General features: G+C 38.4%; 1 protein-coding gene across 3 annotated transcripts; it reads left to right on the top strand.

Annotated features, from left to right (window-relative positions):
• The first annotated feature begins 818 nt into the window (after window positions 1-818).
• elmod3 (ELMO/CED-12 domain containing 3) lies at window positions 819-25,933 on the top strand. Of its 3 annotated transcripts, XM_062051173.1 has the most exons (14): window positions 819-937; window positions 10,025-10,175; window positions 10,282-10,756; window positions 11,193-11,258; window positions 11,339-11,413; window positions 13,018-13,087; window positions 13,342-13,404; window positions 13,505-13,593; window positions 16,277-16,400; window positions 16,492-16,614; window positions 18,319-18,449; window positions 19,637-19,713; window positions 19,800-19,927; window positions 22,139-25,933. In XM_062051173.1, exons 3-14 carry the CDS (start codon window positions 10,721-10,723, stop codon window positions 22,390-22,392), a joined length of 1,236 nt encoding a protein of 411 aa, XP_061907157.1. In that variant the 5' UTR covers window positions 819-937; window positions 10,025-10,175; window positions 10,282-10,720; the 3' UTR covers window positions 22,393-25,933. The 3 variants fall into 3 exon arrangements, with proteins under 3 accessions (XP_061907157.1, XP_061907158.1, XP_061907159.1); XM_062051174.1 differs by having other exon boundaries at window positions 10,025-10,756; window positions 13,345-13,404; XM_062051175.1 differs by lacking the exons at window positions 819-937; window positions 10,025-10,175; window positions 10,282-10,756; ... (1 more) ...; window positions 11,339-11,413; window positions 13,018-13,087 and adding an exon at window positions 13,191-13,303 and having other exon boundaries at window positions 13,334-13,404.
• The last annotated feature ends 1,153 nt before the right edge of the window (window positions 25,934-27,086 follow it).

Below are 27,086 nucleotides of genomic sequence, written 5' to 3'. Positions count from 1 at the left end.
CAGCAGCACGCACAATCATGTGTGCTTACGGACTGTATCCCTTGCAGACTGTATTGATATATATTGATATATAATGTAGGAACCAGAATATTAATAACAGAAAGACACAATCCTTTTGTGTGAATGAGTGTGAATGAGTGTAAATGGGGGAGGGAGGTTTTTTGGGTCGGTGTACTAATTGTAAGTGTATCTTGTGATTTTTATGTGGATTTAATAAAAAAAATTAAAATAAAAAAAAATTTAAAAAACGATACCGATAATAAAAAAAATCCGTATAATAGGTATAATTTTCTGATATTACATTTTAAAGCATTTATCGGCCGATATTATCGGACATCTCTAATATATATATATATATATATATATATATATATATATATATATATATATATATATATATATATATATATATATATATATATATATATATATATATATATATATATATATATATATATATATATATATGTGTGTGTGTGTGTGTGTATAGTGTCTTTGCGGCCCGGTAGCAAACGTGTCACGGACCGGTACCGGTCCCTGGACCGGTGGTTGGGGATCACTGTCCTATTTAACTCCTAAAATCAAATAACTTGCACGACGATCAATCAATCAATCAATCAATAAATCAATCAATAAATCAATCAATCAATAATAATTCACTGATATATAAACAACACCATACCATCAATTTTGCAACATTCTGGCAAACAGTTTCTGGCTGGCAAAACAGCCCTTTTTTGTAACTCTAATGTGCGCACAAACGAGCCTGCTTGCAAAAAAGGGAAAACGCCATCAGGACCTGCGTACCAGAGAACAATGACGTAATGAATTCAGAGCACGCCATGAAACGACAATTCCCATGATGCATTGCACTACAGTGGCCGCTGGACGGGGGAAGGGAAGCTGAGATTGGAGGGAGTAACAATCAGACACTGAGGTACTTTTTAAATTTCTTCATAGCACATATTATACCCTGGCGGAGTGCACAGTGCTCAGTTTTGTTGTGCTTGAACGGGGCCAAGAGAGTAAATTACATTTACTTGGATTTTTGGGGGATTTGGGGCTCGGACTCCATCACCGTTACAGTTCAATAGCGCTACAGTTAGCCCTTTAGTTAGCCTGACAGCTGGCTTTTCTTGTCATAGCCCAGCTTTTCAACCTCTGTGCTGCACACTTTTTATTTAATGACATTGATTTTCTTGTTGCTCTGCATCGCGATGGCGGACTGCTGTGTTCACAAGTGTGGCGATAATTCCTTTACCGTTGCTGGCGATGAAGCTGGACCTGCGTCTTTGTGCCTGCGGGGTTGCTAGCTGACATATTGCTAGCTTGCTAGCTAGTTGACGTTACAGCTGTCAACTTCTTGCTTTAAAACGCTTCACACACCCAGCTCTTTAATGTGCTAATAACCTTGATATTTTCCATCCACTTTGTGCTGTTTATTGTCTTTTATGAACTGTTATTTAGCAGTGACTGTGGACGTATTCATTGTGGAAAGTTTTTGAACAATGACTACGGTAATTAATAATATGTTGCAGGTGTGTATTATGCCTCATTACTAAATATATTCACTATATTAATTAGGTCCAATGTGAAAATATTGCCCACGCCAGAGGTGTCCAAATTGAGGCCCGTGGGCCAAATTTGGCCCGCCAAGTTGTTTCATTTGGCCCGCCAAAGGGTGGGAGCTTTAACCTCTTAAGGCCCAAGCTGTTTGTTTACATGCTTTTTTTTTATTTTTCTTTGCTATTTGGGCTTATTGGACCCTAATTAGAATAAAAACTAAGAATGAGAAATGTCCAATAATGGCTTTTTTGCCGATATCCGATATTGTCCAACTAGGGCTGGGCGATATGCGTGATATATTGCGGGTTTGTCTCTGTGCGATATAGAAAATGACTACCGTATTTTCCGCACTATAAGGCGCACCGGATTATAAGGCGCACCTTCAATGAATGACATATTTCAAAACGTTGTTCATATATAAGGCGGATTATAAGGCGCACCTATGTCAACAAAACAGTCAGGTCAGTCAAACTTTATTAATAGATTACAAACCAGCGTTCTGACAACTCTGTTCACTCCCAAAATGAATAAACAGCTGATATACTCGTGTTACGTAAATCAAACGTTAGTGCTATCACAATATAGTAACACTCGAAATAGTGCAGAGCAATAACAATATATCAATAACTCAACGTTGCTCAAACGTTATGTCACACAACACAACACACAAAATAAACATGTAAAGCTCACTTTATGAATTTATTCCTCATTCACAAATCCCTCGAATTCTTCTTCAGTGTCCGAATTAAACAGTTGGGCGAATACGGCATCAAAAATGGCCGGCCCTGTCTCGTTGACGTCGTCATTAATCGAGTCAGTGTCGCTGCTGTTTAGCAGTTCAGTGACAATCCCGGGCTCTGGATCTTTCTGTGTGGAGTTTGCATGTCCTCCCCGTGACTGCGTGGGTTCCCTCCGGGTACTCCGGCTTCCTCCCACTTCCAAAGACATGCACCTGGGGATAGGTTGATTGGCAACACTAAATTGGCCCTAGTGAGTGAATGTGAGTGTGAATGTTGTCTATCTGTGTTGGCCCTGCGATGAAGTGGCGACTTGTCCAGGGTGTACCCCGCCTTCCGCCCGATTGTAGCTGAGATAGGCTCCAGCGCGACCCCGAAGGGAATAAGCGGTAGAAAATGGATGGATTCTTGTTTGGTGTGGGTTCACAGTGTGGCGCATATTTGCAACAGTGTTAAAGTTGTTTATACGGCCACCCTCAGTGTGACCCGTATGTCTGTTGACCAAGTATGCTTGCATTCAACTGTGAGTGTGTGTGAAAAGCCGTATATATTATGTGACTGGGCCGGCACGCAAAGGCAGTGCCTTCAAGGTTTATTGGTGCTCTGTACTTCTCCCTATGTCCGTTTAGGCTAGATGTGTTTCACGCTTAAAATTGGAGGTCCCCCAATCTGATTTTGATATCTGATACCGATAAGATATCAGCAAAATAATTAATATTAGATTATATCGCCTTGCATGTAAAATAGGGCTGGGTCAATAAAACGATACCAATATACAGTCGTGGTCAAAAGTTTAAATACACTTGTAAAGAACATAATGTCATGGCTGTCTTGAGTTTCCAATCATTTCTACAACTCTTCTTTTTTTGTGATAGAGTGATTGGAGCACATACTTGTTGGTCACAAAAAACATTCATGAACTTTGGTTCTATTATGAATTTATTATGGGTCTACTTAAAATGTGACCAAATCTGCTGGGTCAAAAGTATACTTACAGCAATGTTAATATTTGGTTACATGTCCCTTGGCAAGTTTCACTGCAATAAGGCGCTTTTGGTAGCCATCCACAAGCTTCTGGCAAGCTTCTGGTTGAATTTTTTGGTTGGCCAAAAAAAGAACAAACACATTCTGAAAATATTGCAGTAAAAGTATAGGAAAAAAATACCCGGCAGCGGTAACGTTTAGATCAAGGGTTCCCAAACTACGGCCCAAGGGCCGAGTACGGCCTGCCAGCATCCAAAATCCGGCCTGCGGGAAGTCTCAAGTTTTCTAATCTATTTTCTACCGCTTGTTACTCTCGGGGTCTCCTAGCCGCTCAGGCAAATCATATTGTCTAAAAATGCATTTTCCCATTGATAACGTGACATGATCGCACTCGTGCCGCAGTGTCAAGGCGAGCGTGCGGCAAGTGCGCACTCTTTTAGTCAATTAGTGCGTGAGGAATATATATAGAACAGCTACATTTTTGTTTACACAATTTCATCTGACCACATAACTTTCCTCCAGAAGGTGTTATCTTTGTCCATGTGATGTCAGATGAAACAAAAATTGAGCTGTTTGGCCACAATACCCAGCAATGTTTGGAGGAGAAAAGGTGAAGCCTTTAATCACAGAAACACTATTCCTACCATCAAGCATGGCGGTAGTAGTATTATACTCCGGGCCTGTTTTACTGCCAATGGAACTGGTGCTTTACAGAGAGTAAATGGGACAATGAAAAACGAGGATTACCTCCAAATTCTTCAGGACAAACTAAAATCAACAGCTCGGAGGTTGGGTCTTGGGTGTAGTTGGGTGTTCCAACAGGACAGTGACCCCAAACACACGTCAAAAGTGGTAAAGGAATCGCTAAATCAGGCTAGAATTAAGGTTTTAGAATGGCCTTCCCAAAGTCCTGACTTAAAGGCCTACTGAAACCCACTACTACCGACCACGCAGTCTGATAGTTTATATATCAATGATGAAATCTTAACATTATAACACATGCCAATACGGCCGGGTTAACTTATAAAGTGACATTTTAAATTTGCCGCTAAACTTCCGGTTCGAAACGCCTCTGAGGATGACGTATGCGCGTGACGTAGCCCGGCGAACACGGGTATGCCTTCCACATTGAAGCCAATACGAAAAAGCTCTGTTTTCATTTCATAATTCCACAGTATTCTGGACATCTGTGTTCGTGAATCTGTTGCAATCATGTTCATTGCATTATGGAGACGGAAGCTGAGCAAGCAAAGAAGAAAGTTGTCGGTGCGAAATGGACGTATTTTTCGAACGTCGTCAGCAACAACAGTACACAGCCGGCGCTTCTTTGTTTACATTCCCGAAAGATGCAGTCAAGATGGAAGAACTCGGATAACAGAGACTCTAACCAGGAGGACTTTTGACTTGGATACACAGACGCCTGTAGAGAACTGGGACAACACAGACTCTTACCAGGATTACTTTGATTTGGATGACAAAGACGCAGACGTGCTACTGTGAGTATGCAGCTTTGGCTTCTAAACATTTGATCGCTTGACCGTATGTGCGCAACTTTTTTTTGCGTATGTACGTAACTTTTTTAAAATATATAAGCTTTATGAACCTTGGGTTAGGTGAACGGTCTTTTGGGCTGAGTGATTGTGTGTGTTGATCAGGTGTTTGAATTGTATTGGCGTGTTCTATGGAGCTAGGAGCTAGCATAGGAGCTAGGAGCTAGCATAACAAACACGCAGGTGTTTTTATGCAGGATTAATTTGTGGCATATTAAATATAAGCCTGGTTGTGTTGTGGCTAATAGAGTATATATATGTCTTGTGTTTATTTACTGTTGTAGTCATTCCCAGCTGAATATCAGGTACCGTGAGTATGCAGCCTTGGCTGCTAAACATTTGATAGCTTGACCGTATGTGCGCGTCACGTACGTAACTTTTTAAAAATATATAAGCTTTATGAACCTTGGGTTAGGTGAACGGTCTTTTGGGCTGAGTGATTGTTTGTGTTGATCAGGTGTTTGAATTGTATTGGCGTGTTCTATGTAGCTAGGAGCTAGCAGAGGAGCTAGGAGCTAGCGTAACAAACACGCAGGTGTTTTTATGCAGGATTAATTTGTGGCATATTAAATATAAGCCTGGTTGTGTTGTGGCTAATAGAGTATATATATGTCTTGTGTTTATTTACTGTTGTAGTCATTCCCAGCTGAATATCAGGTACCGTGAGTATGCAGCCTTGGCTGCTAAACATTTGATAGCTTGACCGTATGTGCGCGTCACGTACGTAACTTTTTAAAAATATATAAGCTTTATGAACCTTGGGTTAGGTGAACGGTCTTTTGGGCTGAGTGATTGTGTGTGTTGATCAGGTGTTTGAATTGTATTGGCGTGTTCTATGGAGCTAGGAGCTAGCAGAGGAGCTAGGAGCTAGCGTAACAAACACGCAGGTGTTTTTATGCAGGATTAATTTGTGGCATATTAAATATAAGCCTGGTTGTGTTGTGGCTAATAGAGTATATATATGTCTTGTGTTTATTTACTGTTGTAGTCATTCCCAGCTGAATATCAGGTACCGTGAGTATGCAGCCTTGGCTGCTAAACATTTGATAGCTTGACCGTATGTGCGCGTCACGTACGTAACTTTTTAAAAATATATAAGCTTTATGAACCTTGGGTTAGGTGAACGGTCTTTTGGGCTGAGTGATTGTGTGTGTTGATCAGGTGTTTGAATTGTATTGGCGTGTTCTATGGAGCTAGGAGCTAGCGTAACAAACACGCAGGTGTTTTTATGCAGGATTAATTTGTGGCATATTAAATATAAGCCTGGTTGTGTTGTGGCTAATAGAGTATATATATGTCTTGTGTTTATTTACTGTTGTAGTCATTCCCAGCTGAATATCAGGTCACCCCCGGCTCTCACAGCATCTTCCCTATCTGAATAGCTTCAACTCCCCACTAGTCCTTCACTTGCACTTTACTCATCCACAAATCTTTCATCCTCGCTCAAGTTAATGGGGAAATTGTCGCTTTCTCGGTCCGAATATCTCTCACTTCATGCGGCCATCATTGTAAACAATAGGGAACTTTGCGTATATGTTCAACTGACTACGTCACGCTACTTCCGGTAGGGGCAAGCCTTTTTTTTATCAGATACCAAAAGTTGCAATCTTTATCGTCGTTGTTCTATACTAAATCCTTTCAGCAAAAATATGGCAATATCGCGAAATGATCAAGTATGACACATAGAATAGATCTGCTATCCCCGTTTAAATAAAAAAAATTCATTTCAGTAGGCCTTTAAACGTGTGGACAATGCAGAAGAAACAAGTCCATGTCAGAAAACCATAAAATATAGCTGAACTGCACCAATTTTGTCAAGAGGAGTGGTCAAAATTTCAACCAGAAGCTTGTGGATGGCTACCAAAAGCGCCTTATTGCAGTGAAACTTGCCAAGGGACATGTAACCAAATATTAACATTGCTGTATGTATACTTTTGACCCAGCAGATTTGGTCACATTTTCAGTAGACCCATAATAAATTCATAAAAGAACCAAAGTTCATGAATGTTTTTTGTGACCAACAAGTATGTGCTCCAATCACTCTATCACAAAAAATAAGAGTTGTAGAAATTATTGGAAACTCAAGACAGCCATGACATTATGTTCTTTACAAGTGTATGTAAACATTTGACCGCTGCTGTATATTGCGATCGAAACATAATTGATATCAATAAAAATATGTTCAAGAAAACATTTTTTGTTCAGAAGAAAGCGGAGAGAATGAAGCAAGGTTGGTTGCATGAACAAAGAACTGGCGGTGTGGTAACCTGAGAAGGATAGCTGCGGCCGCAGATCTACTATAAGTCGCGCCCACTTTAAGTCGTGCCCACAAGGGTGACGACAACAGAAGTAAACCATGTTTTAAAGACATGCCTTCAGCAATGCTGAATGCGAGAGTCAGCGCTTGAATTGTAACGTGATCCACGATGGTTAATACAACGCACCATTGATTATTATTTTGGTTTTTGAATGTATTGCTTTTTTAACTGATTATATACAACCCTAACCCTAACCAAAAGCCAAACCTAACCGTAACCTTAACTTATTTTCAGCAGTATTTTTATGTATTGTCTTTCCAGCTTCATTGCCATTCAAGACACGCTTCACTTCCGTTGTCGTCACCCCTGTGAGCACGTCTTAAGGTGGGCGCGACTTACAGTAGTTCTACGTGGCCGCAGCTAGATATACATGGGTAACCTAGCAAAACAAGAAGAGATCAGTGGCGAATGTGTGGGACATGCTAAACAGCCAATCATGTAACAGTATCAACTATCATGTTTGGTTGCGCCATCTTGCTGTCTTGCTGTTGATTCTCTGCATGGACTGAAAAGCGAAACTGAAAACGAGTTGTCGATAAAACAGGAAAAGTCACCTCGACAACAGTATGGCAGTTTTTTGGATTTTTTCCAACTGATCATCGTCCTTCACCGCGCTTATCTTTTCTTTTCAACACACGTCCGTTCCCTATTAGGTTGTACGGAAATTACAGGTGGGAACTTAAGTGCAGGACTGTATAAATAAAATAAATAACTCAATTTAACAAATAATGATTTGGTCCAATAATATTTGAATAACAATTACTGCATAACATTAATTCATTTCCCTTCCCAAATAAGAATAACAGGCCAAATTGAATGTTACACAGACTTTGTAACTTCCTGGCAGTAAACCTGCAAAAAAAATTATCAAATTTCTTTACGTTTACATTTTCACACTTTGCACTGTTTTGTTACACTTTATTAAGCATTTCTTACATATTCCTTATTTTTGTACCTTAATTTAAAGAGGTTATTGCGAAGTGTTTGTTGTGATTTTAGATTTGTGTTTACATTGATTGTTTGTGTGTTTTCAATGGTTGTGTTGACATTTCCTTTCCTTTATGCCTTGATAGCTGAGGGGATCACAATCAGAGGAAGGTTACATTTGAAATAAAAATGTTAACATTTAATATATTTTTCAACTGGTCTATATTTTCCTTAGGTCATAAAAAATATCAATGATTATCGATATTGACCAAAATAAAAAAACTTACGTCGTGCAGCAGTTTTCAGCCATATCGCCCAGCCTTAATGTAAAATGTCCAATATCAGTCTTGCAATTCCTTCAATCAGCACACAAGTTTAGTATTTTCTTGTATTTTAGTCGAGTCTTTTACAGAAGGAAAACTGGGAGGCTATAGGGGCTGGCACCTACACAACAGCTAAGCACACAATAATAGCACGCAAGCTATACATACGTAATAAGTGTCCTTATTTCAACAAACACCATTTCTGTAGTATCAAATAATACTTGCATATTACTTGTACCTACAAACTCTTAAAGGCAGAATTAGAATGTATCCAGTAACAAACATGGCCGCATTATTCCAGCGTATTGCATCACAAGCTTAACTTCATCAATTATTATGTGGGCACTAGGTGTCACCAAAATACCAATTACCACTCCACTTCAGTTCAAAGACAGCATAAGTCCATTCCAGACGGTTCTTGCTATTTTGGCATTATTTCTCAGGGTAGCTGTTTTTGCACCAATAACCCAGACAAAATCTGTGTATGTATATATGTACTTGGCAATGAAAAACAATTCTGATTATGATTAATAATAGGTTGGTGTTTTTTATATCTATCATTGAGTTAATTCACTTGATGAAATCTTTTCCATCATTCCGCACTACAAAATAATACAAGTATGCATGATTTTTGTTAATGTTTGATTAATATTGGTATTTGCCAATAATCAAGGCTCCAATATTGGTATTGTATCATGAGTGGAAAAAGTTGTATCGGGACAAACCTACTTCAAATCTCTGTTTATCCTTCGGCCCATTAGCACATTTTCATTGTGCCCCTTGAAGGCAACTAATTTGGCCACCCCTGGCTTAGACTGATAACAGTTGGACTGTATGCATATTTTTGGGCGTGTTGTGCTGCATCAGGAATGATGAACATAATGGGATGGCGTGGCGCGGTTGGGAGAGTGGCCGTGCCAGCAACCTGAGGGTTCATGGTTGCTTCTACCAACCTAGTCACGTCCGTTGTGTCCTTGAGCAAGACACTTCACCCTTGCTCCTGATGGGTCATGGCAGATCCCCCCCATCAGTGTGGTGAGGGGTGAATGGGCGAATGTGAAAATAGTGTCAAAGCGCTTTGAGTACCTTGAAGGTAGAAAAGCGCTATACAAGTATAACCTATTTACCATAGTAATGATAATTACCATTCTGTCACATTGATATCTGTCTGACTGGCACAAATGATTATTTTGGTGGTATATAGTTCATGTATATACCGGTATGTATAAGTTGTACCATTAGTGAGCTCTTGCTAGTGTAACAATAGTCATCCTGCCCACCCAAGCCATGGACACACCAGGCTAGTTATTCGAGTATAGCTAGTCAGCCAATGAGCTAAACAAAAAATGGGATGACCACTCATAGTCCAGCACAGCTCTTAAGCATCGGAAAATGAGGTTTACACAGTTAACTATTTGTTATGCTGATATTATCCAAAATAGTGCTGCAAAATGAAATAAGCTACCGGTACACAATAATCTGTCATTGCATGATATTGACTTGATTTTTGTCAATTTACTTCTGTTCTACAGTGTACTAACTCTTCATTGTGTGTCATGCTTTCTTTAAAGCTACTTTTGGGTGTCCCTAAGTGAACTTTTCCAATCTTTACCTTGCAGATTGAAACACACATGAGACCCGCCCGTCCTAAAGATTCTGGCAAAAAAGAAGCCCACCCCTGATCCACACTGTCACTTTTTACTTTGGGCATGTGTCAATGAATCACATGATGCTGAAGACATCACAGCTCTGTTGCAAGTCAATTAAAGGGTACTGCTATCTCTGAGTGCCTATTGGATTTGTGTCTTGAAATCCAAAGTAATGAAGTGTCTGCTATGACGAGAGCGCAAGCCTGAAAAGCGATGTCATTATCCAGCTTCTGGGCACCTCTGACGGTGATGAGGAGCAAACCCACTGGCCAAGCAGATCTGCGGAGGGGAGCAAGGGAGGAGGGTTCCGGGAAACGTGCCATTTCCTCTATGTGGTAGACTAATATCTGCGCATTCCTCTCTGTGTGCACACCCAAGGTTAGACTTTTGGAGGAAAATTAGGAGCAGGCAAAACATCAAATCCCAACAGTCATCACTAATAAAAAAATTAAGAGATGTGCACCAACTGGATATTTGTTGTCGATGAGGTCTAACATGTGACCGTGGACATTTTCATGTATATGAGCTGTAGAGGTCACTAGTCATGTGCACGAAAGAAAACATGGTAGCCCTTGTAGCAGCTTGTCAGCCCATCTCAGTCCAGGATTTTACAAGCCTTTAGAGGCCACAATCAGGAAGACGCTCGCCAGCCAACACTCATATGCAATGGAAGAAGACATTGATGTCACTTTCCACCTTGAGGTAATACATGTGGCCTTCCACAAATCATCTCACCTTTTATTTGGACTATTTGAACAAAGTCATGGCCGACACATTTATTTTTATGTTAAACAATTAACTAAATCTTATTTGTTGTCAGCAGTTCAGTCACATGTGTTTAATTTAAGAACTAAGGTCAACAACTCTGCACTGCTTTAGCTGTAATCTCTAGTCTGGCTTGCTTGCCGTGTTACCATAGAAACCGCTGACAGAGCACTTCTCTTATCCTCAGTTTGGTTTTCTCCTAACTTTCCTTTTTCCTGTGGCCACAACTACACTGTATTTTTTTATCTAGTCAACGATTAGTTGAACTGTTAATTTAAAGAGGTATATATAAGTTCTAAAACAACACTCTTGCTCTATTTTGAACTTGTACACATTTCATAACCATCTGCCGTGTGACACCTCCTACTCTTAGGGCCAAAATGGTTTGTCTCGAGAACCATCAGAAGAGACTACCAATGGACACTTGAACCAAAAGCCTGTGAGTACTGTGCTTGTTTACACCTTTAGAGTCTTTTCCAGTTTTTCGTTGTCTAAAACTGATCATATATTTTTTCCCAGGTCATGAATGGATTGATTATCAGTCATAATGTCAAAGACCACACCAACGGCAATGCCCCCCTCACATCCCTGCCGGTAACTTACCTCTTCCATGGAGTTTATGTTTTCATTACTGTTAGAGAGCAGTATAGTAGTAACCGCACTGATTTAATTAAGTGTGATGGGGCAAATACAATTTAGCTTTCTGTGGCCATAAACAAGACTTGTGTGTGGCTCCATTTTGGTCTTTAATATTAGTTATGTAACACGCTACGACTAGGGTTGAATGCAACCTGTAGTAAGTATTGTTTTTTATTCTCTAGCTATGAAAATATTCAATTCATAAGTGTTTAGGCTGTCAAACGATTAAAATATTTAACTATGATTAATTGCAGTTAAATATTTATAGCTACCTGTATATTAATAGCTATCAATTGAATTGATACTATTTTTCATAATTTATAAGTGTACCCTTGACAGATCATTTTCAATTTTTTTTTACCATGACTGGGCAATTATTTTGCTTTTAATAAAATGTTTTTAGACATTATGCTTTTTTAAACAGCTCAACACAAAATGGACAAAAACAAACTTTTAATGTCAAGAACAAAACTTACCTGCAGTGCGTTGGTCACTTGCCAGATTTTGGATTTTGTAGGAATATAGAATTTTATTCTTGCTGTTTAAACCTTTGCATTTAGATATCAGTTTCACACATAACACAAAATTAAGATTGTTACAATCATGGTTTGATTGTAAAAGATGTTAGGTAATGTAATTTGTGATATTTCTACCTGTATAATTGCTTCTGAAATTCTGTACATTACATGTCGTACAAGTCAATGGTATTCATATCGCTGCATGACAAAGTTTTAATCTTAATTAATAGTAATAAACAAGTGTTTGCTGTATTACTGTTGGTGACCAGAAGTATAATATTTATACCCAATATTTTAATAGGCATGTGTTTATATATTAGGTAATGTCCAAAGTTTATAGGAATAGGTAAAATATAGGTTGATAGATCCAAGGGGAAAGAAAAGTGTTCGATATCAATTCAAAACTGCGATGCTGCCCCGACATGAATTGGAAAAGTCAAGAAAACACAAAAAAAGGGTAAAAACTATGACAAAACAAATCTATAGGGGACACTATATCTTAAGGGGAAAGGTTTGGCTATGATATAAACTGAAATAATATGGTCGTTTTAGAAATTCGGCCGTAAATCTGTCATGACGACTGCGTTCAAAGCGATGCTAAATTATTATTTATCTCAGCTGTGATGCTGCTAAACCGAACTTTAAACTATTACAAAGGATATAATGACTTTCTACTGACTAGAAGTTTAGCAGAGACAAAGTATAATTGTATCCATGAAGCAATTCAGTCAAAGTAGAACAAGCAAACACCTGCAGAGCACAATGACCACGTTGATAATCATGTAGAGAAATGCCTGTATTTATTGCGGGGAGTCCTCTTGCTTCAAAAATGTGCAGTTGCATGCAGCCTTGTGACATGTGGATATGCACAACTCCGTGTTTTATTTACCGTTTTAAATTAGAATTGTTTGGCCGTGGTGCTCCTGCCCTATTCATTTTGATTTGACTAATTTATTATCATGATCAGTATAATCTTTTAAAAAAAAAAAATTAAACATTGGTCTTTACATAAAAGGTGAATAATGTTAAGCTTGTGTCCAGATTTCAGCACTGAAGCAGAATGGTCTCCTGCAGAGTCTAGCAGCAGGAGGAGACCAGCTTAAACCTGCAGGTAACACACAAGCTCTTCTTCTCACAGGAAATAATGTATCCTAGATACCAGGCTGCTGTGTGTTCATAAAACACCCTCTGGGATACGAATCGGATTGGGGAAAGTTTAGGGCTTCTGAATGATCCCTCAGATAGAAAGAAGTGTATTAGACTATCTGGTCAGTGGCAATATTTTATTACCTCACCTTTTTGTGTGTGTGTGTGTGTGTGTGTGTGTGTGTGTGTGTGTGTGTGTGTGTGTGTGTGTCTCCAAAGAAGAAAATGCAGAGTTGGAAAAGGCAAGAGAGGAGTGGGAAGCTCTGGAGAACATCCAACCAGGTCAGAGGCATCACACAATTTCATCAGTTTGTACCAATACATTGCTGATGTCTTGAATTTGGGCAGCTAAATTAAATACGTGTTTAAACATTTCTAACAGCTATCACTGAGGACTCGAACCCGACGCCGCTCATCTCTTTCAATGAAGCCCTTCAGTACTTCCAGACTACAGATCTCGGGGACTTGCTTGTAAGGAAATGATTAAAAAAAAATTCCGACTTAAAGTATATTTTTTCTGGCTCCATCTTTGGGTTAAATAATCTCTGCTGAAAAATAGGGAACATGTAAAGCTGATAAACATGTGGTTCATGCTAAAATCTTACATTTTCACTTAACTTTATGCATTTGTTGGTACTGTTAACTAACTTACTCTTGAATCACTGTGCACATGAGGATCAAAGTTTATAAACCATACAAACTTATTATTGTCAATGCTTTTATTTTCCAAAAACTACACCACACAGTGGCACTGTTAATGAACCCCTAAAGTTTGACACTATAGGTTGGATTGATGCGGTGCAAAACACCCGCTGTAACTTGAAGTTTAGCCGAATCAATAGATTTCTACTTTTCACAAGGGTTTGGTTGTAGACCCGCCAGTGAATGGCCGACAATCAGTGAGTAATTGATATATAGAAATGTCTATTTTTGACACATGGCTGCTCCCTCCATTAGTACTCACCTATTATGAATACTAATGTAAGATAATCGATTAACAGATTAATTTATTAAGCTCTAACATGTATAGAAGTTTACTTTCATTTCATTTTATTCCATTTCAAACCAAAAATACTAGTTTTTTCGTCAATCCAAACAAAATAGCATCTCTAACACAATATTGTCATCTCAAAACAATAGTAACATCAAAATTAATATGAAAAATGGAAACATGGTGTGTGTCCGAAAAGGAGCAGGAAAAAGCAAAAGCTTATAATGTCCTGCCCCATCAATCAAATAGAATTTTTAGATTCTTTATCAACAATACAGTTCAAAATCACCTTATAACAAATTCAGTATATAATTACAGGATACATATCATATATAAATCACATCAATTAATACTCACAATAATAAATCCACTCATCATTTCATCAAATGTAGTTTATATACTATCATACTTATTATAATGTACCGTAGTTTATACGTTCACTTTGTGTCACACAACTTTAGTGCATTCATAGACCGTCAAATTAAGTGGGACATCTCAATGCTTAGTGAAGCAACGTCAGTGTTGCATAAAAACATAAACATGAAAAAATTGTAGGCTGGTACATATATGCCGTACATTTAGGCGAGACAGACTAGAACACAGAGACTATTTTGAAGGAGAAAAAAATCTACAGGTAAAACAAATGGAATATTTTTTTTTTAGATCCATGGTTAACACATGTGTGGGGATTAAACACATTTGAGCAAGACTGGATAAAAAAAGAGTGTCATCAAAAACAAAAACATTTCTTGCTGAGGTACGGGCAAGACTACTGTACTGCACCACCGTTTGTCTAATTATTAAAAACCTTTGAGTGTACTGTATCTGTTACTGTATCTATGGCAGCATGTCTTGGAAGGGAATTTTAGTTCCACATTTAAGGTACATTACTTGGGCTATCCGTATAGTTTCATATTGTTGTACATAATGCACAAAATAAAGACTTACAATTTCTATTAGATCAAACAAAGTCAGTGCTATATTAGTGATTCACTTGGCTGACTTCTGTGCTGCCAGTGTCGGTTCCGTGCCCACTCTAGAAAGTCAAACACATATACAAATAGACGGAGTAGATATTGAAAGAGTACAACAATTTTTTATTTTTGGGTGTAATAATAGATGGGGAAATTAACTGGAAATCTCATATAAAAATACAACTTCAAATGACAAGAAATATTTCTATAATTAATAAAGCAAAGCAAGCATGTTCTATAGCAAAAATTGCGGCACATTTTTATCTGCTTGCTTGTTTTACTATATCTGAGTTATTGTGTGGAAATATGGGGAAATAACTACAAAAGCCCACTTAATTCACTAACCGTGTTACTAAAAAGGTCAGTTACAATAATACACAATATTGGATAATGAGAACACACAAACTCTTTTTTTATTGAATCAAACAATGAAATTCAATGATTTGGTGCATTTGCAAACAGTTACAATTATGTACAAAACAAACCTGCTACCCAAGAATGTACAACAATTCTTAACAAAAGAGGAGAAATATAACCCTAGAGAAAAATGTCACTTGAAAACATTTGTATGCACGTACAAAACTTAAGACCTTTAGCATATCAGTGTGTGGAATTAAATATTGGAATGGATAAAGCAAAGATGTCAAGCAATATACTAATATGATCCACTTTAAAAAAGTGTTTACAAAGTACAAGGAAGAATTGTGATAAATGTCTTGAAGTTATTAAAGATAAGATATTATTCATCTTATTATGTGAATCATAACTGACTGAGGTATTTATGAAGAGAGTCATTGTATTCAGCATTAATTGATGTGATTATGTACAAATTAAGAACAGGAAGTGAACATGCTATTGCTATGAGGTAGAAAAGGGGTAGGATTAAATAAGATTTGCTTCTTTTTACTTCTTTTCAGACATGTTGTAAAGAAAAATGAAAATATCATATTGAAATTTTATACATGTTTGAAGTAAACTTCAACCAACCACACTAACTCAAGTTGATTGGCACTCAGGTGTTTGCCTTTTACCTAAAGTTAGCTCATATAGACTCCAGCCCCCTGATTAAAATAAGTTGTTTTGAAAATGAACGGATTATTAGAAGTATTGAGGTAAAATATTGTTTTGATTGCGCTCTGTGTTGCTGTACATTCAATAGATCTTGTTTTGTGTTTGTAATTATTCTTAGACGAACATCCAGCCAACTATTCGCAGGACAGGTCTCGCCGCTATCACACACTTCCTGTTTGGACCCCCTCGACTGCACAGGGAACTCCTTGAGGAACGAGATCTTGTCTTTACCATTGCGCAATGTGAGCATGTGTTCTACTTCCTGTTTTTGCGATTATCCTTGTGTTTACTTGTTAACCACAGACCTTACATGTTTGCGTACGTTCACGACAGGCCACGTGGACAACAGCCAGACAGTCCACATGCGAGTTCTCCAAACCATTTATAAACGGCTCATCGGCTGCAGGCTGGACTGTCCTCGATATGGGACACACTGGGAAAACATTGGCTTTCAGGGTAAAATATCTCAACACAGCACCTATTTGACATCCAGGGAAAACTTTCTTTTTAGAGAGATTGTTTGCAACCTTTATGCAAAAACTGAAATCTTAAGATTAAATATCTAAAATAAGGGGGATATTTGCTTATTTTCTGTCTGATAAGATAATTCTTCTCACTCAGCAGATTTTATGTTAGTGTTTTACTTGTTTTAAGGGTTTTGGTCCTAAATGATCTCAGTAAGATATTACAGCTTGTAGCTGAGATTTGATGACCTATATTGAGTAAAACATGCTTGAAACTAGAAAATCAACTGTTGCAAAGCTGTGTCATCAACACTCACAAGTATAAAACTACTTTTTTAAAGTAATAATTTCTTACTTCAAGCATGAAAAAAAAAGTCATGATGCCGAGCACATATCATTATGTCAAGATAATGGCACTAGCATTTACTTAATTTAAGAATATTTTTCAAAAGCAAAAAGGTCTCTTTTTTTTTTGTACCAAGAAAAGTGCACTTGTTATTAGTGAGAATATACTTATTTTAAGGTATTTTTGGGTTCGTTGAGGTTAGCTAATTTTACTTGTTTTGGAAAGTCTTGACAAGCTGAATTTTATTTTTTTATTGGCAGATAATTTTGCTCAGTTCAAATAATTACCCCTCATTTTTTTTCTTATTTTTGAACACTGACTTTTTGCAGTTATAGAGGGCGCTAACCTTTCCTTGTTAGCGCCAGTGTAACCTGCTTTCTTCGGCTTTTAACTACACCCTTACAAATAAGACGCGCACTGGCATTAGCTTACGGTAAGCTTTTTTGTGTCCGCTATTTATAGTGCTTTGGCTGGCTAACGTTAGCCACCATTGCATGTATAGCCTTTCGTAACACCGACAAGACTGCAAATTGTTGCTTCTGAGACTGCTTTTGTTTATGTGCCCGCGTCCTCTGTGTGAGTGTGGACGAGACAGCGGTGAGTGACAGCATGAACTCCAGATAAGTTTTTCGAGTTGACAAGCAATTTATATTGACTATATAGCGAACCTCAATTTACGAACACCTCATCAAACAAACTTTGCGATTTGCGAACCGCAGACAAAATAAAAATGTGATTTGGTGTACGTACCATGTCTTGGACTACAAACATTTCCTCCACCCATTGTGTTCCTGCAGGGCAGCTATCTTGTGCCTGGAAGCACGTCCATTGTCGACGGGCTGATCTATTTCCGGTGCTCACTGCTTATTTATTCAACAGTTCGCTACTGTGCTACTTTGTGAGCGCCTTGTGTTTTTTTGGCCTTTTTACAAATAGTTTCTCGTTTTGCTTAACATGGAAAGCAATGGACAAGCGATGTGTGGCTTGACAATTTTCAGAAGTATCCACAGCGTTGTCAACACTGACTTGTCGAGGCTGAAACCCATTTTTCATGTTTACATTGCTTCTTATTGAAAAATTTGCTTAAATATACATACTTTTCTATTTACAAGCCCTGTTCATGAACCAACTAAGTTCATAAATCAAGGTTAAATTACAATAAATTATTGAGAAAAAAATCTAGATTTTTAAAAAAAAATTTAAACAATAGCCAGCAGGTGGTGTTCTTGTTCTATTTTTGGATTTGGTTGCGAACAGCCTATTTGAAGCAGCATCTTTTTTTTTTTTTTTTAATACTGGAGATGTACTTATAATGATCTTTTTGTGTTTGATTAATTGTTTGCATTCCAGGTACAGACCCAGCCACCGACCTGCGTGGCACTGGCTTCCTGGGACTTATGCACACTCTTTACTTTGTGATGGACCCAGAGACTCTGCCATTGGCTCGAGATATCTACAAGTTATCCCAACACTCTACTCAGGTATCACTGCCTCAATTGATTAAACTTGTAGAAATATATGTTTCTATCTATGCTTTGATTTATAGTGTCAAGTGCCTATTTTTAGTACCTCCAAACATTTGGGCCCTTGGATAAGCTTAAAGCGTATGCTCTGCTGCTTTCTCAGAATGTATTTTAATAAATTTAGCTGGTTTCTGTTGCAAGTTCAGTCTGGATTATGCTACATTCACAATCCTTATGTGAGACAAGAACAATTAAAAATAAATATTAAAAAACTGCTCGTCAGAGGCAGCTTACAATGCAGGTAATGGGGATACAATCGATTATATGTATAAAGCCCTCTAAAAAACCTTCAACAACATTTCATATACACATTCATGATAACATGTAAAGTTTACAGTATTTTGATCATTTTTAAGCATTACTGAAATTACTTTTCTGGGTGCAATAAATTTACAGAGCACATAGCAATGTTGTTAAGTGCTAAACATTTCAAAAATGAAGATAAAACTGACTTTCAATGTCTGCTCTCACTAGGATGCTGACTGATATGTTGTTTCTTGAGCTGCTCAATTCAGAATAATCCTCACTCCTCAGATACAAAAATGCTTCCTAGCGATGTGCTGCGTTCCATTTGATGAAAACCATATAGTGTTAATCCAGATTCTTTGTGCCTTTTGTTTACAACTGAGTGGAATGCTAACATGGGTGATTTCAACTATGTTGGGCTAATAGTGGTTAGAGGTAGACTTTGTGTTGTCCATTTATGTTCACTTGTGGCTTATCAGTAACAAGTGAACTGCAGCCAAATCCCCCCCGCTATGGCACCGCCCGAGGGTCAAAAAAGAAGTTAATCACCTGTTAAAAAAATGTGTGCCGGTATTAAAATTTATAGTTAACGCATTATTATCGCGTTAACTTTGACAGCCCTAATAATATTAGAGTGTCCCTTATATTGTGCATCATTGATGGATTTATTACTTTTTTATCAAAAGGTTGAACAAATCTTGAAATGGCAATCTACCAACTTCCCCAATACGACTCTCCAATTGTCTGGGGTTTATTTAACTAGGTTTTATTTTCATCCGCTTGCATATTGTACTGGATGACAGAAATCTCAAATATGTCTGGTGGGATACATTATCATCTAAGAACATATTTGTTCAGTCTGTGCAAAGGTTTTTAATGTTGTGTCTATGTATCCTTAGAACTTTCCATTTAGTGTGATGTCAATCAACATGACCCGCATTGCTCTTCAAGTCCTCAGAGAAGAGGCCTTGTCCAAGTGAGTCTTCCATTTTGTTTGTCTTCTCCTTATCCTTCCCCATCAGCCATGCAAAGCTTGTTGTTTGCCTTTGGCCTCCTCACCAGGGAGTGCAATCGCCGTCAGCAAGTGGTCGGCGTGTTGAATGAGTTTTATGTGGCCACATACCTGCACCTGTACCAACTGTGGAAGACCCAACAGAAAACCATTGCTGACTCTGGCTTTGTACTCAAAGGTAAGAACAACTGCATCATCTCGCTTGCTCAGAATAAAATAACCTGTGTGCTCGTTGGAGGACAACAGTTTTAAAGCATAAGTAGTAAAGGAGCTCTGGTACTTGATGATAATTTACTATTTGATGTGATGTGTGGTATTGTTTATTTGTTTCAGACATGCTCATCACATAGTTATATTTACACCGTTAAACAAGGCCAAAAAAAGTAGGAAGAATCTGAGTTCATTTAATTGTCCCCCTTCTCCTTGTCTATTACTGATCATTCAGTCACAATATATCATTTACATTTTGACACCATCTGGTTATTCTGTCATTTAAATTTGATCACTTCCTGTTTATATATAAAATATCAACAAGCAAATATGATTTAAAAAAGATGACACTTGGCTTGTGCAGTGTTAAAGTTTCTGTATGTCACAGTTCAGTAGATGCTTAGTGGGCGATCTAACCTTCAAGATATGCACACGCATGCAGAAAAACAACACCAGAGTGCAAGGGTGGTGTTTGGAGTGATTTATGGTCTCGCTCATCTGTTTATACACTATACGGCGGCCACTTAATCTGGTTTTTAATTCTTTCTTTGCTGAAGATCTCTCCTGTGGGTGGGCAAAAAATGCATGCATGGACACGAAAAATGGAAGGCAATTATACTGGACAAAGAGCAATGTGTGAAACTGCCCAAAGATAGGTGTGCTAAGCTTGTGGCATCATATTTAAAAAGACTTGAGGCTGTAATTACTGCAAAGGTGCATCAACAAAGGATTGAGCAAAGGCTGTGAATACTTATGTACATGTTTTCTTATTTATTTGTTATACATTTGCACATAATAAATCACATTGTCATTATGGGGTATTGTGTGTAGAAATCTGAAGACAAAAATGGATTTATTCTATTTTAGAATAAGGCTTTTACATAACAAAAAGTGGGGGGAAAAAGCATTGTGAATACTTTCCCGGATGCACTGTATGTATTAAATATGTCCTCTCAAACCACTAATGGTAAAATTAATGATGATGATGTTAGATTTTTTTGGGTTGAAAAATGTATTTGAACAAGTTGCAAACAGCCCATTTAAGGAAAAGGAAGAAACCGTTAATTTGAATGGAAAACAGTTAAATCGTAATAACTAGAGATGTCCGATAATGGCTTATTGCCGATAACCGATATTCCGATATTGTCCAACTCTTAATTACCGATTCCGATATCAACCGATACCGATACATACAGTCGTGTAATTAACACATTATTATGCCTAATTTTGTTGTGATGCCCTGCTGGATGCATTAAACAATGTAACAAGGTTTTCCAAAATAAATCAACTCAAGTTATGGAAAAAAATGCCCACATGGCACTGCCATATTTATTATTGAAGTCACAAAGAGCATTATTTTTTTTAACATGCCTCAAAACAACAGCTTGGATTTTGGGACATGCTCTCCCTGAGAGAGCATGAGGAGGATGGGGGGGGCGGTGTATAGGTGGGGGCTGGGGGGCTAGGGGGTAGCGGGTGGTGTATATTGTAGCGTCCTGGAAGAGTTAGTGCTGCAAGGGGTTCTGGGTATGTGTTTATGTTGTGTTACGGTGCGGATGTTCTCCCGAAATGTGTTTGTCATTCTTGTTTGGTGTGGGTTCACAGTGTGGTGCATATTTGTAACAGTGTTAAAGTTGTTTATACGGCAACCCTCAGTGTGACCTGTATGGCTGTTGACCAAGTATGGCTTGCATTCACTTGTGTGTGTGTGAAAAGCCGTAGATATTATGTGACTGGGCCAGCACACAAAGGCAGTGCCCTTAAGGTTTATTGGCGCTCTGTACTTCTCCCTACGTCCGTGTACACAGCGGCGTTTTAAAAAGTCATAAACTTTACTTTCTGAAACCGATACCGATAATTTCTGGTATTACATTTTAAAGCATTTATTGGCCGATAATATCGGCAGTCCGAATGAGTGAAGACATTAAATAAAGACATGTAAAGCAATTGCTTAATGTATGAGTAATTTGTGGCTACAGTGTTGTAATAACATATTGGTAATGATCAATGAATAAAATGTATTGCTTAATATTGTAAATATTTGTAATGTGTCAGGCTCAAGGAAAACATAACAATTTCCGCTGTAGACTGTTGTCCGTATGTATGCATGCTGACGTTATTTTACAGCTGGTCCTCTCAACATGAGTCTCACAGTCGGGTGCACTTTCTAACCTTTCAGAAGTGGAGCTGTTCGCCAAAAAGAACCCCAAGCAGATGCTTCGCCGACTAGAGGTCTTCCTGAAAGAGAGGCGGGTAGGTGGAATCCCTCGCGGGACGTCGCCAGAGCCACCGGCTCCGCAGCCTTCCTCTCCCAGCCCGGGAGAGCGAGCGGCCAGAGTGGCGAGCGCACAGGGATGCAAGGGAAAGGAGATGCATTTTACAGGAGTGTGTGAGCTACCGCCTGACATGGAGGGCGACGCCAGACTCATCTAAGCTAGAGTCTGTGTATGTGAGGGTGCTGTTTGTGTGTGTGTGTGTGCGCGTGAGTGTGTGTGCGCGTGAGTGTGTGTGCGTGTAACTTACTCCCAGAGAGCTAGATGAAGAACACTCCACCCAACACGCCCCCCTCCTCTGATGCTGGGGTGCTGCACTTTTCTCTTTTTTTTTTAGGGGTGGGGAGATAGAGCTATATTATTTGTTGTATTTATTTATTTTAGCACAAAACAGTCAAACAAAACAATGAATTCACAAAACAAAGCAAGTGAATGATTGCACTTTTCTGATTAGCTGCCATATATTTCACCTGTTTTCAGGGCAGCTGCTTGCGTTGGCATTTCAGAGACTTCATCTCTAGCACGCCATGCTCGTCATGCAACAGTCAGTTCTCGTCACAGGGTCCAAACTGCAGCACAATAGGTGACCTTTCAGCAGGGACTGAAGGTGCGACTTGATAAACGAGTCTACCGCTTCAATTTACAAAAAATATTTGAGTTGCTTTCGTCAAAAAAAGAATTCCATCTTTTTATATAAGATGAGTGAAGATTTGAACAAAATCCTCCGTAAACATTCTCAGCTTGACGTGGCTGCAGCCGAAAGTCTAATATAAGCTTTGTGGACATTCCATTAGTGAGCATGTGATTGTATTTTTGGAAAGGACTGAGCTGACATTGATGAGGTGTGCTTTGGTGCAGTATGCAACTCCAGCTCTAGACGATAATCAAAATGTCTGCTGTGCGACGGCAAAAAGGCATTGTCGCTAACTTTCAGGGCTCGTGTGCAAGTGAACATAACTTAGTGAGGACATCTGGCAGTGGTAGGAAAGACCCCGCTAAGCTCGTCAAAGTGTGATTGTTGTGAGCGCAGACTTTACTCCACACAATAAGCCAGCTTTACTAAGTACGCGATCTAGCTGCATAGATGGTACTTTTGTGGATTTTAAAGGCGGTACTACTACTACTACTAGGAAACAAATTCTATAAATAGAAATATGGGTTTGGGCTCCTCAGCAAAGCTACTTTGTGCTTGTGTGGTCTCGATCTGTAGCATGTCCAGGTAGCACTAGTACTGTAGCATCCTATAAAAGCTTGTTGATGTCGCTCTGTGGTGTCTTACTATAGCACATCCACCCCCCCTCCCCTGTACTGTACTTATACATATTAGGCAGAGCAGCTTTTCGGAGATGGCTTGACATGTTAATGAGCTCCACTTTTGTCTTCTGAGAAGGTAATAACGGTGCCTACGTCGCATAGAATCACGTTAAGGTCGCCTCCCGCTCCTTTTGTTTGCGTTCAGCCTCAGTGCCACAGCGGCAGCCTCCTCCATTCTCGCAACCTCAGGCGGGTCACGTCCATCGTGCTTTCTTGTTTGACGAGGAACTCCGCATGGTGGTGGAGAAAGCGTAAACGCGTGGTATGCAAAAGAAAAGCGCCGCTTGCAGGAGCCATAATGTTCATTAGCAGCCACCTCATCAGGTCCTCCTTTCAAACATCGCACCACACTGATCCCTTTAGCTTTCTTCTGTTCGAAGCTGAGGAGCAGTGACGTGTATGTATATCAGGAAGTTTGTACATAGAGAATTAATGATTGTAAGATGTATGATTGTCTGTAGGGCATTATACTAAAACATTGCTTACCTCAAGACTTGAGACAAATCTCCTTTTCTCTCTCCTGACGTTAACTATTTCTATGTTTGCTTGTACTCTGACCTTCTCTCACCAGTCCCACTCATTATCTATTGTATATCCCACAGCCAAAGCACTATGGAAGAAGCAGGTCCTTGCTACGTGTGTACTAGACTAGGAGTGTCCTGATCCGATATTGATATCGGTCCGATATCGGATTGCATCTAAAATGTCCGATACAAGCAGTCCTGCAGCGCGTTTACTTGTGCAAAGCTAGACAGCCAGTTAACATCTGAATGGCTTCCAATAGACACACAGGGTTGATCTTTCCTTGTTTTTTATTAAAGTCATTTACAAAAGGTATAACAGCTACACAACAGCTAAGCACACAAACTAGACATACGTGGTATTGAACAATATTGCAGTCTAAAACATTTGTCAGTACAAAGAAATATAAAATAATTAAAGTTGTATAATACTTACACATATAAAGTCTCCAATACGGAAAGGATCCAGTACCGTATTTTTCGGAGTATAAGTCGCACCGGCCGAAAATGCATAATAAAGAAGGAAAAAAACATGTAAGCCGCACTGGAGTATAAATCACATTTTTTGGGGAAATGTATTTGATAAAATCCAACACCAAAATAGACATTTGAAAGGCAATTTAAAATAAATAAAGACTAGTGAACAACAGGCTGAATAAGTACGTTATGAGGCATAAATAACCAACAGAGAACGTGCCTGGTATGTTAACATATTATGGTAAGAGTCATTCAAATAACTAACATATAGAACATGCTATACGTTTACCAAACAATCTGTCACTCCTAATCGCTAAATCCCATGAAATCTTATACGTCTTGTCTCTTACGTGAATGAGCTAAATAATATTATTTGACATTTTACGGTAATGTGTTGTTAATTTCACACATAAGTCGCTCCTGAGTATAAGTCGCACCCCCGGCCAAACTGAAAAAAAACTGCGACTTATAGTCCGAAAAATACGGTAACTAATGTGTCCGCATCATTCAACTTAGTCATGCCCTTAATTAAATGGTTTTTTGTGACCACTCGGTGTCTCCAAAAACGAATTTATCACTCTACTCCAAGAGCATAAACCTGTCATAAGGTTAGTGTTTTCTATACCTACTTTTGTTCTCGGAGTAATTTCACTTGATCTAACCTTTTCTAACATTCCACACTACAAAATGATAAAAGTATGTATGATTCTTGCTGATCGTATCTAATTAATATCGGTATCGGCCAACACTTAAGGCACCAATATCGTATTGGAAGGGGAAAAGTCATACCGGGACACCCCTATACTAGACTATATAGTCCCATATGCACTCTGCTTCACGTCTGCAAATGTTAATAGACGACATTAAAAGTCACTTTTCAGCCAACTTTGGTTTGGCTTCCATTGACCATGTTGGAGCTGCTTCTGTTGTGGCTTCAGTTTCATTTTCTGTGTTTTTAAGTGTTAACACTGAGAAACAATCAAACTAAAGGCCATTACTAATCATACTGTATGCTTTGCTCACGGTGTGTATGAAGTATCACCAAACACAGCGGATCATATTTGACCCTGCCAAATGCACACTTGCAAAACTATAACACGAGAACAGAAACTTTTTTTTTTTTTTTTTTGAGAGGAGGCGGCTGTCTGACGTTCCTGCTTGCGACCCAGCAGTGGCTCGGCAAATACAATCTCTCAACACCCCGCGCTTTATACTGTACCAAGGTGTTTTACTGTCGCCGTCTTTGTCACGTCCCCCAGAGCATTTTATGACTGTAACTTGATTGTAGACGCCCTATTTTATACTGAGAGTTATTTCAGAATACAGTATGTGCTGTTGTACATTAAATGTATTGTATGGAGAAAGCTAAATAAATGCTGTTTAAAATGAGTGTGTTGAAATTATTTAAATTTCAAAATTTGTAAAGCTCATCAATTGTGATGTGTTATGTATTATGTCTGTGGTTCTCAAACTTTTTTCACCAAGTACAAGCTTCGAAAAAGACTTGGCTCTCAAAATACTACTATAAGGATCAACATTAAAATACAGTAGCATAGTAGGCCTAAGTATATATTAAAAACAAAACAGGGTTTTATTTAGAAGTATATTTAATACTTTTTGTTTGGCAACACTAAATGCACTGCAAAAAGTCAGTGTTCAAAAACATGAAAAGAAAATACAAAAATTAGGGGTATTTTATTTGAACTAAGCAAAATTATCTGCCAATAGAAAAATAAAATTTGGCTTATCAAGCCTTTCCAAAACAAGTAAAATTAGCTAACTTCAATGAACCCAAAAATACCTTAAAATAAGTATATTCTCACTAATAACAAGTGCACTTTTCTTGGTAGAAAAAAAAGACCTTTTTGCTCAATATATTGAAAAATATTCTTAAATCAAGTAAATGCTAGTGCCATCATCTTGACATAATGATATGCGCTCAGCATTACATTTCTTGAAACCAGCAAACATACTAAAAAATAGTTTATTGTTCTTAATGGAAAGGCAACCGCTTGTTACTCTCGGGGTCTCCTAACCGCTCAGGCAAATCATATTGTCCAAAAATGCATTTTTCCATTGATAACATGACATCATCGCGTCAAGTGCGTACTCTTCCAGTCAATTAGTGCGCATATATACAGCCCGACCCCCGGCCAAAAATGTTTTAATTGTAATTTTGAAGAATTTACCTGAATGTGCATGAACTATTTCTGTTCAAAATTGTTAGAAATGTCACATGTTGAATGTTTAAATATTAACTGTCAGTTTGCTGTACTGTGCCAACTGTACTACTAGTACGTATTTTCTATTGTTTCATTGAAAATAAAACAGCAAAGTCCATTTGGCCGTCATCCGTTTTAATTATGAGACAAAATTGTGTCAAAGTCATGATTTTTGTTTTTCCATGCTTGAAATAAGAAATGATTACTTTAAAAAGTAGTTTTATACTTGTGAGTGTTGATGACACAGCTTTGCAACACTTGATATTCTAGTTTCAAGCATGTTTTACTCAATATAGGTAGTCAAATCTCGGCTACCAGCT

Source organism: Entelurus aequoreus, linkage group LG06, assembly GCF_033978785.1.
Source record: "Entelurus aequoreus isolate RoL-2023_Sb linkage group LG06, RoL_Eaeq_v1.1, whole genome shotgun sequence".
In the NCBI taxonomy this organism is placed as follows: Eukaryota; Metazoa; Chordata; class Actinopteri; order Syngnathiformes; family Syngnathidae; genus Entelurus; species Entelurus aequoreus.
The sequence above is the reverse complement of the archived record's forward strand: the minus strand, read 5'-3'. Positions and strand labels throughout refer to the sequence as shown.

Coding starts and splice junctions, on each gene's coding strand:
- elmod3 (XM_062051173.1), top strand. CDS start 10,721: ATGGAAGAAGACATTGATGTCACTTTCCACCTTGAG. Junction 11,414..13,017: donor CCCCCCTCACATCCCTGCCG/GTAACTTACCTC, acceptor GCTTGTGTCCAG/ATTTCAGCACTGAAGCAGAA. Junction 19,928..22,138: donor CTCTGGCTTTGTACTCAAAG/GTAAGAACAACT, acceptor CTAACCTTTCAG/AAGTGGAGCTGTTCGCCAAA.